The following is a 17,909-nucleotide window of genomic DNA, read 5'->3' as shown; positions in this document are numbered from 1 at the left end:
ACACTATCCATTTCTAATCTCTCTTTATATCTGTAATTAAATAAGTTTTCTCCTAGGACGCCGATTCCGTCTCCCCTTCGAATTACCTTGGATCCACCGGGGCTGGACCCTGGCAAGTGGCGCCTGACCACTGTACTGCCAGGGAATTCCCAAAGGTTAGTGTTTCAAACGCTCCCTGTGGTTTCAGTGGGTTTCTGGACCAAGTAAGATGTATGTGTTCAGTCCATCATCTTGACCTAGAAAGCCCACAAAAACTTACAGTCATAACACATTCAGGGTTAAGCAGAGGGGTCAGCCTGGCAGGACACAGCCCAACATGACCACAAAGGTTTGGAGGACAACTCTGGGGCCCAGACATAGGGGCAGGGGGGCACTTATGGTCGCTGTTCCTATAGGAACAGTGCTGGGGCCTCTGATCACCCCTCGGTACTGGGAGGGTGGACTCGAGGAGGGTGGAGGAGCTGGGGTAGTAGGGGCCAACCACCCGGCAAGAAAAGCTCAGTGAAGCAGGAAGCAGGCTGGACAGGGCGCCAGGCCTGGCTTGAGGGGTCAGCAGGGCTCAGCAGGGCTCAGGGTGGAAACCAGGTTCCAGGAGCTTCTGAGATGCAACAAAGGTTGCATGTGACTGGCTCTCTGGGAACCTGTTTGATACTCAACAGGCACCTTTGCTCTGAATCCCACGGGCTCCTACCACAGCGCTCTGTGAGCTGTGGGGTTTGCCTGCATCGCACAGCCACACCAACAGACCCCGATGTGACCTGCTCAATGCTCCCTCATGGAGGCCCGCCTAGCAGGAGACAAGACAGAGCCAGCCCAGGCAAGGACCAGGGCAGAGAGGTTGGGCCCAAGACGGCTGGACACTGGCTCAGAGGACCTGCCGCTGAGGAGTCTTGGGGAGCCTGGCCCTGTGCGACCCCTCTCCCTACCCACAAGTCTCTTTCCTTCAAAGACTTGTGAGGTTTCAGGGGTGGCAGCCTGCTGGCAGGTGGAGACTTGAGGGTACCATGTCTGACCTCACACCTGTAGGTCTTGAGCTGATGGAGCTGGAGCGCTCACTGGGCTGGGGCCAACCTTCTGGATCACCACATATGGCCACAGCCTCAGATTCCAGGGTCTGGACCCACAAGGGCTCGTCCCCCAGCAGAGCTGCAGCGTGGGGCAGCCCCGCCCCATCTGGGTCCCCGACTGCTCAGGGAACAGACAGGCTGCACCTCTCCCCTGCAGCCCCTCACAGGGACCAGGCCTGAAGCCAGGGCCCTGCAGCCCTGCGGCAACATGTGTGCGCCACGCTGAGATGAAACCCACTCCAGGCCAACTTTGTCCGTGTTTCTAAAAAGAAACCTTTATTAGGGAGTCTCTCTGGACTCTGTCTTATCAGAACCTTCTGAACCACGACCTGGAGGCCGAGGCTGAGCCTGCGGACCTGCACAGTGCCGTGCAGTTTAAAATGTACCTCCAAGCCGTAATTTCTAGTCTTTTCCCCCTCCAATAAATGCACTATTAACTTCCCTGGAGGTGAGACCCCGGGTGGAGATGCCCCAGGTGGAAGCCACAAGAAGCCAACCGGGCCCCCAGCCCATTTGTCTGCCTCAGCGTCCTACCAGGCGGGCTGTGGCACCCTGGGGGGGGGTCTCAGAAGGGCGCCTCACAGCTTCAGGTGGTGGCGAGTCTCCAGCCCCACGAGGGGGGCACAGGCGGGCACACAGCCACTGGGCCCCACGGAAGCGAGCGGCCCCCCTGCCTCCTCCGAGCCTGTCGCTGCGGTCGCCTCCCGCCAGCGCAGGGGCGCTGGAGAGGCTCGGATGGTGCCGACTGTAGGGAGGGCCGGACGCAGGAGCGAAGCCGGGACCACAATCTGAGTGAGCAGGCATAGCCAGGAAACCGGCACTCTGAACCTTGCCCCCGGCTTCCTGGGGGCTCCCCTCCTCCTGAGGGTCGGCCTCGTGCAGGGAGCCAGGCAGGCTTCACCCCCCAAGCTGGCAGGCTAAGGGTGGGGTGAAGGGGCGAGCTCTCTGCGCCTCAGCCTCCTCTGGAGAGTGGGGACCCCCGCCACAGCAGCCCCTCAGCGCCGTCAGGAGAGACCGCCGCAGGCAGAGGCAGAGCTGGCGGGAGCCCGCGGGGATCGCAGACTGCCGACCGCAGCCTCAATGTTTTCTCTTCCCCGGAGGTGGGAGCTGAGGCTCAGAGCCCAGCCACTGGTTCTAAAGCCAATAGCCGCCTCCCACAAGGCCTCCTGTCCACGGGCCCGCTCCCAGGAAGCCCGGGCTGAACTGAGGCCTGGGGTGGGGGATCTCCCGGCGGCGGGGGTGCAACGGTTCTCTACAAAGCCTCTAGTTTGGGTGGAAACCTCGGAAATGTCTCCAGACCACCTCCACGCCCCCCAGCACCTCCCGTTCTGGTGCCACAGTGAAGACACGCGTGAACCGGCAGCACCCTGCAGGCCTACCCCGTCCTTTCTGCAGCCAGACCGCTTGAGGCTGGAGGGGTGAGCTGTGGCCGACACGCGGCAGATCTCGTCACCAGGTGCAGGAGGAACCCCAGCGCCCGCGCCGAGCTCCTCCAGAGTGGAGGCCTCTGCGGAGGACCGGGCCTGTGTGCGCGGAAGGGCCCAACCACCGGCCGAGGAAGGTCGGGCCGCGCCCTCAGGCCTCAGTGGTTCTCAGGACGGTAGCTGGGCCCGAGGTGGCGGGGCTCCGGCTTCCCGCCCCAGCGCACCCTCGGGCGATGCCCCTGAAGGCGGCCTGGCCGGGGGGCGGGGGCCGGCCCGGGGCCGCCGCGCAGACTTCTCGCCGGTGTGGAGCCTCTGGTGGTGGAAGAGGGCCGGGCGCTCGCGAAAGGCGCGGCCGCAGTGCGCGCACACGAAGGGCTTCTCGCCCGTGTGCACGCGCCGGTGGCTGAGCAGCACCGCGCCCTTGGCGAAGGCCTTGCCGCAGTCCGCGCAGCGGAAGGGCCGCTCGCCCGAGTGCAGCAGCCGGTGCTGCCGCAGGTTGGAGCTGTGGCTGAAGGCGCGGCCGCACTGCGGGCAGGCGAAGGGCTTCTCGCCCGTGTGCACGCGCCGGTGCTTGAAGAGCGACGAGCCCTGGCTGAAGGCGGCCCCGCAGAGCGCGCAGGCGAACGGCTTCTCGCCCGTGTGCGTGCGCTCGTGCTGGATGAGGTGCGAGTTGCGGCAGAAGCTGCGGCCGCAGCGCGCGCACGCATAGGGCCGGCCGCCCGCGTGGATCTTGCGGTGCTGGCTGAGGTTGGAGCGGTGGCTGAAGGCTTTGCCGCACTCGGCACAGCGGAAGGCCTTCTCGGCCGTGTGGATGCGCTGGTGCCGCACCAGCGACGAGCTGTGCCGGAAAGCCTGCCCGCAGGCCGGGCAGCTGTAGGGCGTCTCCCCGCTGTGGATGCGCTGGTGCTGCGTCAGGTGCGACGTCTGGCTGAAGGCCTTGCCACACTGCGTGCACTCGTACGGCCGCTCCCCGGTGTGTGTGCGCAGGTGCTTGAGCAGGTCGGAGCTCTTCACGAACACCTTGCTGCACGCCCTGCACTCGAAGGGCTTCTCCCCGGAGAGGAGGCCGGGCCCGGGCTGCAGCGCCTCACCCAGCTCGGCCCAGCCAGGTGGCCCACGCCAGGCCGGGCCCATTCCTCGCGCTCCTGGAGGCCCCGGCGCTCTTGAGAGGGCTCCCCCGGGGGCCTCGCGTGCCCAGGGCTTCCGCCGCTCCGACACCCGGGGCGGCTGGCTGGGCGCGGGGTGCTCTGTAAGGGCCTTGTCCCCGGGCGGCGGCCGCAGAGAAGAGGTCAACCGGAGGCTCACGCTTGTGTCGCCGCTGCCCGGCCCCAGCCGGAGCCTCTCCCAGTAGATCACGGACACTCCAGTAGGTCTCCTCTCCCGGGAAGGGGAGATGCCCTGCCGACCCTCAGGGATCTTCCCGTTCTCATAGGCCCCCGCGGTGTGGAGGACCCTGGCAGGCGCCAGAGGGGAACCATCCCCGAAGGTCCCTGGGAATGGGGCTTCTCCAGAAACATCATCATCCTCCACCAGAGGAGGGGAGCCTGCAGGCACAGAAATGGTGGACGACTGGGTCATCCTGGGCAGGCTGCGGGGGTGGGCGAGGGGACCCCAGACTCAGAGTGGATGAGGGGGAGGGACAGGGGCCTGACTCCCTTCAGGGGCAGAGCTGGCCCCGGGGTTCTCCCGGGCCACTCTGTTCCTCACTCACCAACTCTGGTACTGACTGCCTGAGCCCTAGTACCTACTGACTGCCTCTCCCGTGCAGGACCCCACAAAGACCAGACCGCAAGTGATCTGCGCAAGACTGTGTCCCCATTGCCTGGAATGGAGCTGGCCACCCCAAGTGCTCAAGAAACCATGCACCCATAAGTAAATGGCCTCACAGATGAGGTGGCGAGGGAAGACTGGAAGGGTCTGAGGCTACACACACTGGCCGAGGGTGGGACTCTGGGCAGGTCTCCCCACAGCCTGGGGGCAGCCCCAGAGCCACCCTCAAGGGTGGCCAAAGTCGGAGCCTCTAGAAGAGGCTGAAGAGGAACAGTCAGGAGGGTGGGAAGCCAGAGAGGACCACATCAGGGAAGGGAGGCGGACGGAGCCAACTCAAAGGCTAGCCTTCAGCCCACACCCCGAGCCCCACTCACTGTGGCGGGGCCTCCTCTGGGCATCCTGGGCCAGGGTCACGTCCGCCCCACTGAGAACCCAGGGCTCGTCACCGCGCTCCAGCTGCGTGACCACGCGGGGCTGGGACACAGACAGGCCTGCGGGAGAAGACAGGCGAGTGAGGGGCAGACAGAGGGGCCAGGGCTTCGCGGGACACAGACGGCACCCTCTGTGAGGATGAGGAGGCCGAGGGCACTCCCCAGGGCAGGGTCAGACCTCCTCCCACGAGCAAGGAAAACCGTGCTTGCAGCAATAGCAGGGGACTGAGTGCTGAGACACCACAGCTAACAGGGAGGCTCGGCCAGCGGGCACGCGGCTGCTCCCAGGCTGCCAGGCGAAGAGAGGTTAGTGCTGGCAGCCCAGCCTGGGTTCGTGTGGGGACCCAGAGCTTACCCAGCGAGGCCAGGAGGGCGAAGTTCTCCAGCATCACCCGGCGGTACAGAGCCCTCTGCGCTGTATCCAGGAGCCCCCATTCCTCCTGGGAGAAGTGCACGGCCACATCCTCAAAGGCAATCAGGCCCTGCCAGAGCCCGAAGGAGGACACAATGAAGCTATGGCTGTGTGACCCAAGACCCAGCTCTCTGCCCCGAAGGCTACCTCTGCACACGTCTCTCAGCTGCTACCCCCCCCCCCACAAGGCTCTGCAGGTGGAACACCCCTCACCTGGCTGAGCCCCTCCACCTTTCTTATCCAGGCCATAGATGCCTCTTTAACCCTGCCTGGTCATCTACATGAGGAAGCCAGAGGAAGCCCCAAGGGAAGCCCCTGGTGCCCACCCATTCTCCAGCCTTTGTAAATGCTGACCCACCCCAAAGGTGCCCCCGCTGCTCCTGTACAAGTAACTGCAAGTGACGGCAGCAGAGCCCCCAGGACCTGCCCATCCCCGCAGGGATGCCCTCTCCTGCTGAAACATTTCGAGGCTGCTCTTTGAACCGGAGGACTGGCTGATCCCCTGCAGTCGCCATAGGCAAGATCCCAAGGACCTGGCGGGCACACAGAAGCCACTTCCCTCCTCCCGCCACAGTCAGAGCTCCTCTATTTCCTCCTCACTCAGCTGCCGCCTCCTTTCCCTCAGCCACCTGCCAGACTTCCCCCAAGAGCCCCAGGACTGCCAGCCATTTCCATCTCCCTAGAGCCCAAAGCATCCATGCCTGTCCCTGGCTGACTCCATGAGATCCCCTCCTCCTACGTTTGATTCCCAGGCTCGGCCTCGCTCAGGACACCTGGACACTGTCGTTGAACAGCTACAATTCCAAGTCCATGTGACACCTCCACTCTAAGATACCACAGACTCTTCCCAATTTCCCCTTAAACCTACTTTCCCTTCAAATGCCTAATTTTGTCTACAGCCCTCTTCCCCCCTCCCCCACTCTGTCCCACTGAGTGACAGTTGTCACTGACACAGTCCCAAGGCAAGGACGTAATCAAGGGTTTTCCATTTCAGGGCAAGCTCCCAAATCCTGGCCCCACACCTGCATCCTGTGGGGTGCTCCGCGGAAAACCTTAGAATGGCCCTTCCATTGGGCACTCACGCACATCCCATTTGCTACACCAGCCTATCTACACAGAATTCTCCTCTCCAATGCCCGGACTCTGCCACAGCCTGCTCCTTGCACAGCGCCACTCTCTCTGCTGCCCTCCATCCAGAAAACGATGGGAAACCGAAAAACTCATGACTTAAAGCATGTCCAGTCTCCCAGTGCCCTGGGACAGTCTTAACTCCTCGGCCTGTCCTTTCGGACATATCCTCTCCTGGTCCCGCAGTTTCGGTTTCGGAAGCGCCTACACTCAGGCTTCCCTCCTAGCTTTTGTACACGGGGCAACGTCCCCTCGGAAGTTCTACTCACTCCTCACCCCCTTAGCTGCAAGAGGTGGGGATCCCACGAGTGCACGCCCAACCGGCCAGAACACCAGGGCCTAGGGCGAAGCGCGAGGGGAAGACATCACGTGAAGTGCCTCCCCGGCTAGGGGCTCTGGTCCCTGGAAGAGGCAAAGTGGGGTGGGGCTCCCGGGCTCTCGCTACTCACCTGCTCCTGGTCGGGCTGCGCCGCCGCCGCCATTGGAACCTGCAGAAAGGGCGGGCGCCCAGACGCGGGCCTCACTCTCCCCGTCCGTCAAGGGCGCCGCGTCGGGGCTGCGTGGAAACCAGAGAGCGCGCGGCTCGGCGGCAGCCCACGCGGAACCCGGGGAAACTGAGACTGGCTACGAGTCGTGGGCCTCCTGGCTCCGCCGCCCGCGCCTCGGGTCTCCTCCCGCGCGTCCTCGCTGCCTGCGCCTCGGGTCACAAGACCCTCCAGCCAAGCCGGCCGCGACCCTGCGCTCTCCGGCCGTCACCGGCGTGGCCCGACACCGGTAGCCAAGTGACAGTCCCAGGCGCCCGAAGTCCAATCTCGTGAGCTCTCATTGGCCCGTGGCGCGTTGCGGACGCACGCGCAGAGACTTCGGGGAGGCGTGGCTTCCGCCTGCCTGCAGGCACGGCGGGCGGGGCCCTCCTGTCTCCACGGCAACGGCAAAGCGTCACCGCGAGGGACGCTGGGAAGTGGAGTAGCCGGCCGTCCAGCTGTCTGTATTATTGATGCTGTTTGTAAATCCTTGTATTGTAAGAGATAGCATCCATTTTGGCGTTCAGTTCAGTTTGTGTCCAGTCGCTCAGTTTGTGTCCGACTCTTTAAGACTCCATGGACTGCAGCACACCAGGCTTCCCTGTCTATCACCATCTCCCGGAACTTGCTCAAACTCATGTCCATCTAGTTAGTGATGCCATCCAACCATCTCATCCTCTGTCGTCCCCTTCTCCTGCCTTCAGTCTTTCCCAGCATCAGGGGCTTTTCCAATGAGTCAGTTCTTCGCATCATATGGCCAAAGTATTGGAGCTTCAGCTTCAGAATCAGTCCTTCCAATGAATATTCAGGACTGATTTCCTCAATACAATTAGTATTTGGGCTTAAATTTTGCTCACCTTGATACTGAAGAAAATCTAACGTATATCTGGGTAGGACTTGTTTCCTGCCATTCTTGTACACAAAAAATATTTAAGTCCCATTTGGGGTGCACCTTGAACCCACGTCTGGACTACAAACCCAGCCTAAACCCATATATTGGGACTCAATCACAAGGTCTTTTTCTATTTTCCTGGCTTCATGGCATAGCACAAGGGATCCCTTCAACCAGGGATCAAACCTGCACCCCCTGCAATGAAAGCACGGAGTCTTAACCACTGGACTGCCAAGTAAGTCCCAACCCATGGTCATTCAATTGAGATCACACACCGGGTCTCCGGATTCAATGAAGTTCAGGTTCTTTATGTCTCATCGCAGAAAGAATTCAGTGAGATACAAAAATGATAGGTAAGAAGATTTATTTAGAAACACATTCCTTAAATAGAATGCAGTCAGCCTCAAAAGGCCAGAACGACCATGGGAGAAACACTCCACAGCGTGGGCCATCTCAGAAAGGGAGGCCCCAAAACATGGGGTGACTTTTTTATGGGCTGGGTAACTTCATAGACTTAATGAGTGGAAGGGCTTTTCCAACTATTTGCGTAAAGAGGTGAAGATTCTCAGGAACTGGGCCACTGCCCACTCTTTGACCTTTTACCATCAGCCTCAGCACTGTCAGTTGCTGGTGGACGTGTCATGAGGCTTCCCTGGGGCTTCTCTGCGCTGGGGAGGGGCTCTACATGTACCCCCACTTCAGCTGCCTTTGGTGTTGGTAGAGGCTAGGGCTGAACCGGGAGCCTCCCCACCACGTCTCCGGGTACATGGCTTCCACCTACAACCAGATGTCTTTGAAGATGTGTACACAGGTGTCACTGGGGTGGGCTCTCCAGCTTTCTGGGTCCGTGTGGTGGTCCTGGACTGTGAGATTGACCCCACTGGTACAGATGGCAACCCTCCTCCACTCCAGGCCTCGTGGTGGCCCTTGGGCAGGTTAGGAGTCTGCAGACATCATTGGTGGGGGACATGATTCTGCTGACCAGGAAGGGGCAGCTGAACCGAAGGGCCTGGCCCAAATGTGTCACATGTGAGGGCTCGAGGGCCCATCCCCCCACCTTCACCCAGTCCCCCTCCCTTCTCTGCGTGGATGTCAAATGGATGTTCTTTTTCAAAATGTATTAATTTTGCTGTGCCAGGTCTTATTTGAGGCATACGGGATCTTCCCTGTGGCTGGCGGGCTCCAGAGCAGGTGGGCACTCGGGCTTATTTGCATCTCGGCATGAAGGATCCTATTTTCCTATCCAGGGATCAAACTTGCATCCCCTACACTACAAGGTGGGCGCTTAACCACTGGACCACTGGGGAAGTCCTCAAAGGGATTCTTGTCAGATCGAGTCACTCCTCCAATCATGTCTCCCCAACCCGTGCCCCACCCCCATCCCCCCTAGGATAAAGGCTGAACATGAATCTTTCTCCCTTGGGACTTTATGGTAAAGGACTGCAGGTGTCCTGCATACCCTCCTCCAAGCCTTTGCACATGCTGATCCCTCTGAAACTGGACAGAGGGGTTCTTTTAAACAGAACCTTTAAAAGAAAGACAGAGCTATGGGACACGACATGGGGCTTCCCAGGTGACTCAGTGGTAAAGAATCCGCCTGCCAAAGCAGGAGGCACTGTTTCGATCCCTGGGTTACGAAGATCCCCTGGAGAAGGAAATGGCAACCCACTCTAGTATTGTCTGAAAAATTCCATGGACATGGGGTGGCAAAGAGTGGGAACTTGTTAGGCCCTAAGTGCACAGGAGCTGGGAACTGACCCTCTCTGGCCGAGGGCCCCACGGAGGTCTCCTGGCAGCGCCGGGGGAGCGTCCCTGCTTCTTGAACAGACTCACTCTGCTGGGGGCAACGGGAGTGTCCCGGGGGCAACTCCCTCCCAACTCCTCCAGACTCTGTGACAATAAAGCCGAAAGGGTTACATCACCTTGGAGCCAGGGCTGTGGCCCAGGAGCCAGAAGAGAAATGGGTCATGGCCAGGGTGCTGAGGGGTCAGATTCTCAGTGGTGACAGCAATGTCCACGTGCCTCTGGGGACAGAGTGGGAGGGCAGGGGAGGCACTCTGTCCTCTTGTGGTCCAAAGGGTCTGGTGACTTCAAGCCCTCCAGGGAAAGCACTGTGCCAGGATCTCAGTCACCTGTGTGCCCAGAGCTTACCTGAGGTGTAATCACTGGATTTGAGGGGTACAGCGGTCCTGAGAATGAGGAAGCAGGTCCCTCAAACCAGGCGCATCTTAGCGTGGCCACCAGCTGGAGATGAGCCATCTTTCTCTGCCAGGCCAGAAAAACCAGATCCCTGTAATCACCACTCCAGGCAGACAGGGCAGGTCCCCTCTACGTAGATGGGGAATGGTGGGGCACAGGGAACAGCCAACAAGGGATGCCAGAGCCCAGTATGCAAGGGCAAAGGCTGTGAGACCTAGAGGGGCCAAACTCTTATCTGTTAACACCACGCTCAAGGTCACTGAGCAGCTAAGTTGTCCTGAAGCCTGCAGTCTTCTGAGCCATATTCCTGAGAGCTGTCACCCCGCCAGCAAAAGCAGGGAGGCTCCTGTTGCCCAGGCTGGGTTCCTGGTGGCCTCAGCAGTCACGGCCTTCACGGCTGTCCAGCCTCAGGACACAGAGGCACAGCTGAGAAGAAAGGAAAGCGGGAAAGGTGAACACAGCTTCAGGGTCTTCTGTTGGGTGTGCACTTCCTGGAGGAGCTAGACCTTCGGATTTCTTTGTGGAAACTTCTGCGTTTGTAATTTTTGCATCTGTTTTATTGTTTGGCTGCCTTGCACGGCAGGAGGGAATCTTATCTCCCTAACCAGGGATGGAACCCAGACCCCTGCGGTGGGAAGTGCAGAGTTCTAACCACTGGACTGCCAGGGGAGGCGCAGCGCTTATTTTACAGCATCTAACGCCATGAGAACCTAGAAAGCTTCCGCAACGGCGCAAAGTAAAGAATCCGCCTGCAGGTGCATGTGGGCTCAACCGCTGCATCAGGAAGACAGCCGGGAGGAGCAGGTGGCAGCCCACCCCAGTATTCTTACCTGGAGAGTCCCTGGACAGAGGAGACTGGAGGGCTGCAGTCCGTGGGGTCGCAAGAGTCAGACACGAATGAGTGACTGAGCACGCGCAATAGCCAGTGAGTTCAGTGTGGTCAGCAGAACCGCGGCTCTCCAAGAATGCCCACACCCTACTGCCTGGAACCTGTTAGCATGCTACCTGACGTGGCCCACAGATGGGAATATTTGTCTAGTACAACCACATAAGCCCTTGAAAGCAGAAAAACACAACAAGATATTTTAAATCTAAGAATGTCCTAGGTCTGACACTCATGTCAGCTGCTCTAAAACCAAGGCCTCAGCAGGGCTGCATGGCTTCTGGGGGGAAAGGGGTTTCCTTGCCTGTTCCAGACTCCAGGGTCCGCCAGCATTCCTTGGTTCCTGGCTTTTTCTGTCTTCAAAGCCAGCAACGGCAACTTGAGTTTTTCTCACATGACATCACTCTGACTTGGTCTCTCTCCATCTCTATGCCTCCCTCTTCCCCTATAAGGACCCTTGTTATTATGAGGTTTCCTCCCACCCTGCCAACCCCAGACAATCCAGAATGATCTCCATGTCCCAAAGTCATCTGATCATCAACCTTATTCCCACCTACCATCTAAACGTAGGGCTTCCCTGGGGGCTCAGAGGGTAAAGCGTTGCCTGGAACGCGGGAGACCCGGGTTCGATCCCTGGGTTGGGAAGATCCCCTGGAGAAGGAAATGGCAACCCCCTCCAGTACTCTTGCCTGGAAAATTCCATGGACTGAGGAGCCTGGGAGGCTACAGTCCATGGGGTCGCAAAGAGTCGGACACGGCTGAGCGGCTTCACTTCCACTTGCCTGTAACAACATGTTCTGGGTGCTAAGTCCTCCACATCGTCGGCAGGAATGGCGCTTCAGTCTGCTTACCACGCATGCTCAGTCGCTTCAGTCCTGTCGGACTCTTTGCGACCCTATGGACTGTGGCCCGCCAGGCTCCTCCGTCCACGGGATTCTCCAGGCAAGAATACTGGAGTGGACTGCCATATCCTCCTCCAGGGGATCGTCCTGACCCAGGGATCAAACCAGCATCTCCTGCATTGCACACAGATTCTTGACCCGCTGAGCCACCTGGGAAGCCCCGCTTACCCTAAGTGTACTTACACAAAAGTTAAGCATTGCCTACTTGGCTACTTGTTACATCAAGAATGCGTGCATTTTTTATTCTGGTAGATGTTAAAGGAAGAAACGTTCACATACTGAGGGCTAGGGAAGTCATTCTTGCTTATATATGATTTAACTTGATTTCTATGCTAACTAAAAAAGATAGCACAGACGGATGTCAAAATAGGAAGTCAAGAAATACCCAGAGTAGCAGGCAAGTCTGGCCTTGGAGAATAGAATAAAGCAGGGCAAAGGCTAACAGAGTTTTGCCAAGAGAACACATTGGTCATTACACAACAACACAAGAGAGAGGCCTCTACACATGGACATCACCAGATGGTCAACACTGAAATCTAATTGATTATATTCTTTGCAGCTGAAGATGGAGTTCTATTCAGTCAGCAAAAACAAGACTGAGAACTGACTGTGGTTCAGATCATGAACTCCTTATTGCAAAATTCAGATTTAAATTCCTTATTGCCAATTCAGAGTTAAATCGAAAATAGTAGAGGAAAGAACAGGGTGCACTGGCCAGAAATAAAGAATGTCCATGTTAAGAAAAATAAAGTTTAGGGATTTCCCTGGTGTTCCAGCAGTTAATGCTTCCCAGGCGGCGCCAGTGGTAAAGAATCCACCTGCCAATGCAAGAGAGGTAAGAGATATGGGTTCGATTGGTGTGTACACGCATACACACACACTTACTCTGGTGGTCCAGCGTGTACACACATACACACACACTTACTCTGGTGGTCCAGCAGCTAATGCTTCCCCGGTGGCTCAGATGGTAAAGAATCCGCCTCCAATGCAGGAGACGCGGGCTCGATCCCTAGCCCAGGAAGATCCCCTGGAGAAGGAAATGGCAACCCACAGAGAAGCCTCAGGCTACAGTCCTTGAGGTCACAAAGAACTGGATATGACATAGCGTGACACGTGCGCACACACACACACACACACACACACACCCCAGAAGTTAATACTCCGTGCTTCCATGCAGGGGACACAGGTTCCAGCCCTGGTTGTGCCAACTAAGATCCCACACGAGTGTGGACACACTAGGCTTGAGCTCAGGAGGGCTGTGGTGTGTCACGCTTGCCACACTTGCTGGCAGAGCCCTGGGTGAAGGGGGGCTCAGCTTGGCAGGGAGGTGCCGCACAGGCTCACCTTGTCCTGAGAATGGGTGCAGAGGCCACCTGAGAACAGGTGTGAGCCGCGGCATGCTGCTCACGGCCGGACGACAGTCTGTAGGCAGGCGGCCTCCTCGGCCTCCCTGGGCTTGCTTCTGGCAAGGCCATCACAAGGCAGGAGCCCTGGGGCTGAGAGGTCTGCAGCCAGGATCTCAGGGGCCCAGGCGCACTGCAGGTGAGCCTGGGGGCACCTGCCCTCGTCATCTGCTGGTTTCCACTGAGGCGGGGCCCAGAACAGGGGCAGGGATGGTGGGGTCCACATTTGGTGGTCCCATTCACTGCTTTTCCAAGAGGAGTGAGAGATCCATGTTTTACATGGAGCTTTTGGATTTTATAAAGGTTCAAGACTATTCCCCCCCAAACTTCAAGGTTTATGTAAGAGCTCCACTCTTTCTATATATAGAGAGAGAGCTATATATAAAGCTGGTTTCTGGGCTATCATTTGTGACTCAGGACAAAAGGCAAACCAGGAGCCCAGGGGTCCCCAGACAGGAAGGCACGGGGCCCAGGGTTCGCTGCAGAGCATGCTGCAGCCGCTCTCAGGACGCCTCTCCGCTCCCTCCCTGTCATCGACCTGAAGCTGACACTCCTGCAGGCCTGTGGTGAGCCAAGCTCGGGGCCTGTCTGCCTGAGCTCTCCCCAGCGTTCGGAGGCGTCAGTGCGTCCCCTGAACTCAGACCTTCCCTTCCGCTGACAGGGGGGCTTGCGATCAGAGCTGCAGTCAGGTGTGCCTTGGGGCCTCAGGCTTCTGAGCAAAGGGTGGGCTCAGCTCCCTGTACCAGAGCGGTCAGCTGTGGTCAGCGAGGCCTCATGGCACTGCCTCCCACGCCTGGGAGAAGCCTTTCCCCTGCCTGTTACCCTCCCCACTCAGGCTCTGTGCACTTCATGGAACACCCATATTTCACTGGTGGTGCCAGAACAAATCCAGGTCCACTGGGTCTGAGTGTGCAATCCCTATCAAAGCCACAGCCGACATTCTGAGCAGAAACTAACAGGCTGACCCTAAATTCATAGACATGCAGAACACAACAGGGAAAACAACTGTGCCAGGAAACAAAGTTGCACTTTCCTTATTAAACTTCAAAATTTCTATAAAGCCAAGGTAATCAAGACAGTGTGGTCCTGTCGTAAGGACAGACATATAGATCAATAGATTTAAGAGACCAAAATACCCTTAACTGATTTCCAACAGAAGTATAATGTGGAAAGATGGCCTTTTCAGCAAATGGTTCTAGGAAAACTAGACATTCACATGAAAAAAAATAAATTCAAACCCTTATCTCAACTATACATAAAAGTTACCATGAAAAAGATCATAAATGTAAGAGCTAAGCCTATAAAATTTATAGAAGAAAACAAAGGAGAACGTTTTGACTTTTGGCTAGGCAAATAATTTTTTAGGTATGACACAAAGACAATATATAAATAGAAAAACTAATATATTAGACAATGAGTGTAAAATTTAACATCAAAATGTAAAATTTTGCTCTTCAAAACACATCATTAAGAGACTTTCCTGCTGGCCCAGTGGCTAAGACTCTGCGCTCCCCATGCAGGGGGCCTGCATTTGACCTCTGGTCAGGGAACTAGATCCCACATGCCACAATGAACACCCGGCACAGCCAGATAAACAAATCTTTTTCTAAAAAGACACCATTCAGAAAATTAAAAGATCAACACACAGCCTGGATTGGAGGGGAGTTTGGCGGCGGTGATAAGGGAGATATGTATATGCATGGCTGAGTCCCTTCACAGTTCACCTGAAACTATCACAACAATGTTTGTTAACTGGCTACACCCCAATACAAAATTAAAAGTTTGTTTTTTTTTAAATAAAAACACAAATAAATAAAATAAAAGTTAAAAAAAAATGAGCCACAGACTGAGAAAAAATACTTAGAAAATACTTACGTATGGATTCTAAACACAGAATCTATGAAGAACTTTATGGCTCAAAGATAAAAAGACAACCCAATTAGAAATAAGGAAAAGATCTGAATAGATGTTTCATCACAGAAAACAGACTGTTAACACGCACATGAAAATACCATTGTTCATGAGAAAAATGTAGATCAAAAGCCCAATGAGATGACCACTTCAAGGGTAAAGGGTTTCAGTTCAAGATAATAAAAATGTTCTGAAGAAGTATACGGGTTAAAGTGGCACAACTGAATTTACTTAATGAACCATACACTTAAAATGGTTAAAATGGTAAGTTTTGTGTATATTTTGCCATGATTTTTTAAAAAGCCATTGAGATACCATTTCATACCCACTAGGATGACAGCACCAAGTTGTCTTGGTGTTGGCAAGGTGGAAAAACTGGAACAGCCCTACAGTGCTGCTGGGAATATAAAAACGCACAGACTCTTTGGAAAATGGTTTGGGAGCTTCCAAGGAGTTAAACATAAACTTGCCAGGCCTCCCTGCTGGTCCAGTGGTCGAGAGCCTGCCTGCCAATGCAGGAGGCATGGGTTCGATCCCTGGTCCAGGAGGATCTTCTATTTCTCGGGGCAACTAAACCCGTGCACCACAACTGCTAAAGGCCCCACTCTCTACAGCCCGTGGTCTGCAACCACAGAAGCCACCTCGACGAGAAGCCTGGACATGACAATGAAGCAGGACCCCCACGTGCTGCCAGGACAGGAGACAGAGCGAGGGAAACGTCACAGGCCGGGGCCGGGCCACCCCATCAGGAAACAACCAAGGCGAATGATCTGCGGCTACTCAGGCTGTGATGCTTTTGATCTTGGACCAGGGCTATCAAGGTCCCAAGGCAAACAGCGCTGCGGTTGTTTACACAGTGGTCTGGGAGGAGGAGCAGCCGGACACAGCCAGCACGAGGGCCCAGCGCCTCTCCTGGGGAAGATGACAGCCTGACGGTGAAGACATCACCACATCCCAGCAGAGGCCTCACTGGCCTCACTAAGGAGACCTACTTCTTCCCCCCAAAAAAGGCACATGCTCTTGTCCTCAAAAGTCCTGCAACACCAGGCAAGGGGCACAAGAATGTGATCTAAGCACTGGGCACTGGACCCGTGCCCCCAGTCTCTGTCCTGCCCACATCTCCCCTTACGTCTCCAAAACCCCATCCCCTGACACCCCTGCTCACCCTTTCATCTCTGAGGGTGTGGGCCCTCCTCCTGGGTGTGCACTGTCCCCACATCCACCGGAGTTTGGACAGTTTCTCTTTCCCACCTCCTCCACTCAGCTACTGGTCCTTCATCTGGACATCCAACACTCATCTCAGGGCCCATCTGGAACCACAAGCTGAGATTTCGCTTCCAAAATCCCATCTCAGGACAGTCCCTGGTCCAGGCCACCAGGGCAGGACAGTCTAGACATCAGGAAGACAAATGGAAATTTGTTTGTTCACGGGCACGCGGGTCAGCTCCACCTAGAGCTCTCCATTCAACTCAGACTCTACTCCCACATAATCCAACTGCTATTCCTCTGCCAAACATACTCCTGCCAACCTCCGCTCTCCATCTCATTCTTTACCTGTAACACTTGGGATAGTCCTTTATCCTCCACTACATTCACTCTGCACTTGTAAATGGAAATCCCATCGACTCCACTCTGAAAAACGTATCGGGAATCTGATTATTTCTCCCACCTCTCATACTTCTATTCTCGAGAGGTCACCGGAGAAACATTTGCAGCAGCATCTTCCTGAAGCTGCCTGCTTTCAGCCCCCACCACAACGCTGTGTTCACGCAGTTTCAAAATCCTAACTCAGATCATGGCCATCCATATTCTAATGAAAATCTGTGGCTCCCAGAATCCAAAGCCCGTCAACAGAGGTAGGACTCCCACGCTCACGCTGTAGGTTCCCTGCCGTGGAGACTGCAGAACTTTCCCGAATGCTCCCATCCAGTCTCACCTCCGAGTCTTCGCACATGCACATCCCTCCGCCTGCACCCTGCACATTTTATTGCACTGGACTCTGAAATGCAGACTTCCACCTATGAACGCCCCAGCGTCCTGAGCACCGAGGCCTGGGGTTCAGTCGGGGACTTGCGGCACTGGGGTTCGGAGTCCACCCAGGTGGAGGCCAGGAGACCCTACTTCACCCGGCTCGCTTATCATGCCCGCAGTCCAGCTACATGCTGGGTCATGACCTCGGAACGGGTGGCTTTGAAGCCTGGGGCCCTTCTCCGTAAAGCGGACATGACGCACAGGGCGACGACTCCGGGTCGGCCAAGGGCACAGACGCGCCTCGACGGACGACCCGCAGGACAACCCCGCGCCGGGCGGTCCCCCGACAGCCGAGGACACAAGAGCCCTGGGAGAGGGGACGTTTGCTGAGGTCACGGGACATACAGGGCACAAGTGGGACCACCTAGGATGTCGAACCTACCCACTCCCGTTTCCGCGGGCCGGAGGAGCCCCCTAGACACCAGCCACAGTCCAACAACCAGGTCCATCCGCCCGCGGCCAACGAAGAAGCAAGACAGAAAACCAACCATCTGAACCCGGAAGTCCCGCCCTCCAAGGCGTGGCCGTCCCGGAAACGCCTATCTCCCTGGCTATCAATGGTCAATACTGGTGTAAACGCGCGGAGAGGGTACTTCTGGGTAGTGTAGTTCATGTCGCGTGAGCCGTGATGCGGTTCCGTTCAGTGCAGTTCAGTCGCTCAGTCGTGTCCGACTCTTTGCGACCCCATGAATGGCAGCACGCCAGGCCTCCCTGTCCATCACCAACTCCCGGAGCTCACTCAGACTCACGTCCATCGAGTCAGTGATGCCATCCAGCCATCCATCCTCGGTCGTCCCCTTCTCCTCCTGCTCCCAATCCCTCCCAGCATCAGAGTCTTTTCCAATGCGTCAACTCTTCGCATGAGGTGGCCAAAGTACTGGAGTTTCAGCTTTAGCATCATTCCTTCCAAAGAAATCCCAGGGCTGATCTCT

The 17,909-nt window shown here is 56.6% G+C and overlaps 1 protein-coding gene and 1 long non-coding RNA gene across 3 annotated transcripts; both read right to left on the bottom strand.

Annotated features, from left to right (window-relative positions):
• On the bottom strand, nucleotides 90-7,359 carry LOC102172294 (zinc finger protein 324A). Of its 2 annotated transcripts, XR_001919606.1 has the most exons (5): nucleotides 6,682-7,359; nucleotides 5,048-5,174; nucleotides 4,636-4,752; nucleotides 2,447-4,035; nucleotides 90-236 (listed from the first exon to the last, which is right to left on the bottom strand). XR_001919606.1 is itself a non-coding variant. In XM_018063540.1 (4 exons), exons 1-4 carry the CDS (start codon nucleotides 6,712-6,714, stop codon nucleotides 2,660-2,662), a joined length of 1,653 nt encoding a protein of 550 aa, XP_017919029.1. In that variant the 5' UTR covers nucleotides 6,715-7,359; the 3' UTR covers nucleotides 1,327-2,659. The 2 variants fall into 2 exon arrangements, 1 of the variants encoding a protein (XP_017919029.1); XM_018063540.1 differs by lacking the exon at nucleotides 90-236 and having other exon boundaries at nucleotides 1,327-4,035.
• Nucleotides 7,988-17,673, bottom strand: LOC106503175. Its single transcript, XR_001296818.2, has 2 exons — nucleotides 17,360-17,673; nucleotides 7,988-10,273 (listed from the first exon to the last, which is right to left on the bottom strand). It is a non-coding gene; the product is annotated as an uncharacterized LOC106503175 (long non-coding RNA).

This window comes from Capra hircus, chromosome 18 (assembly GCF_001704415.2).
Source record: "Capra hircus breed San Clemente chromosome 18, ASM170441v1, whole genome shotgun sequence".
NCBI classification, from domain to species: Eukaryota; Metazoa; Chordata; class Mammalia; order Artiodactyla; family Bovidae; genus Capra; species Capra hircus.
The sequence above is the reverse complement of the archived record's forward strand: the minus strand, read 5'-3'. Positions and strand labels throughout refer to the sequence as shown.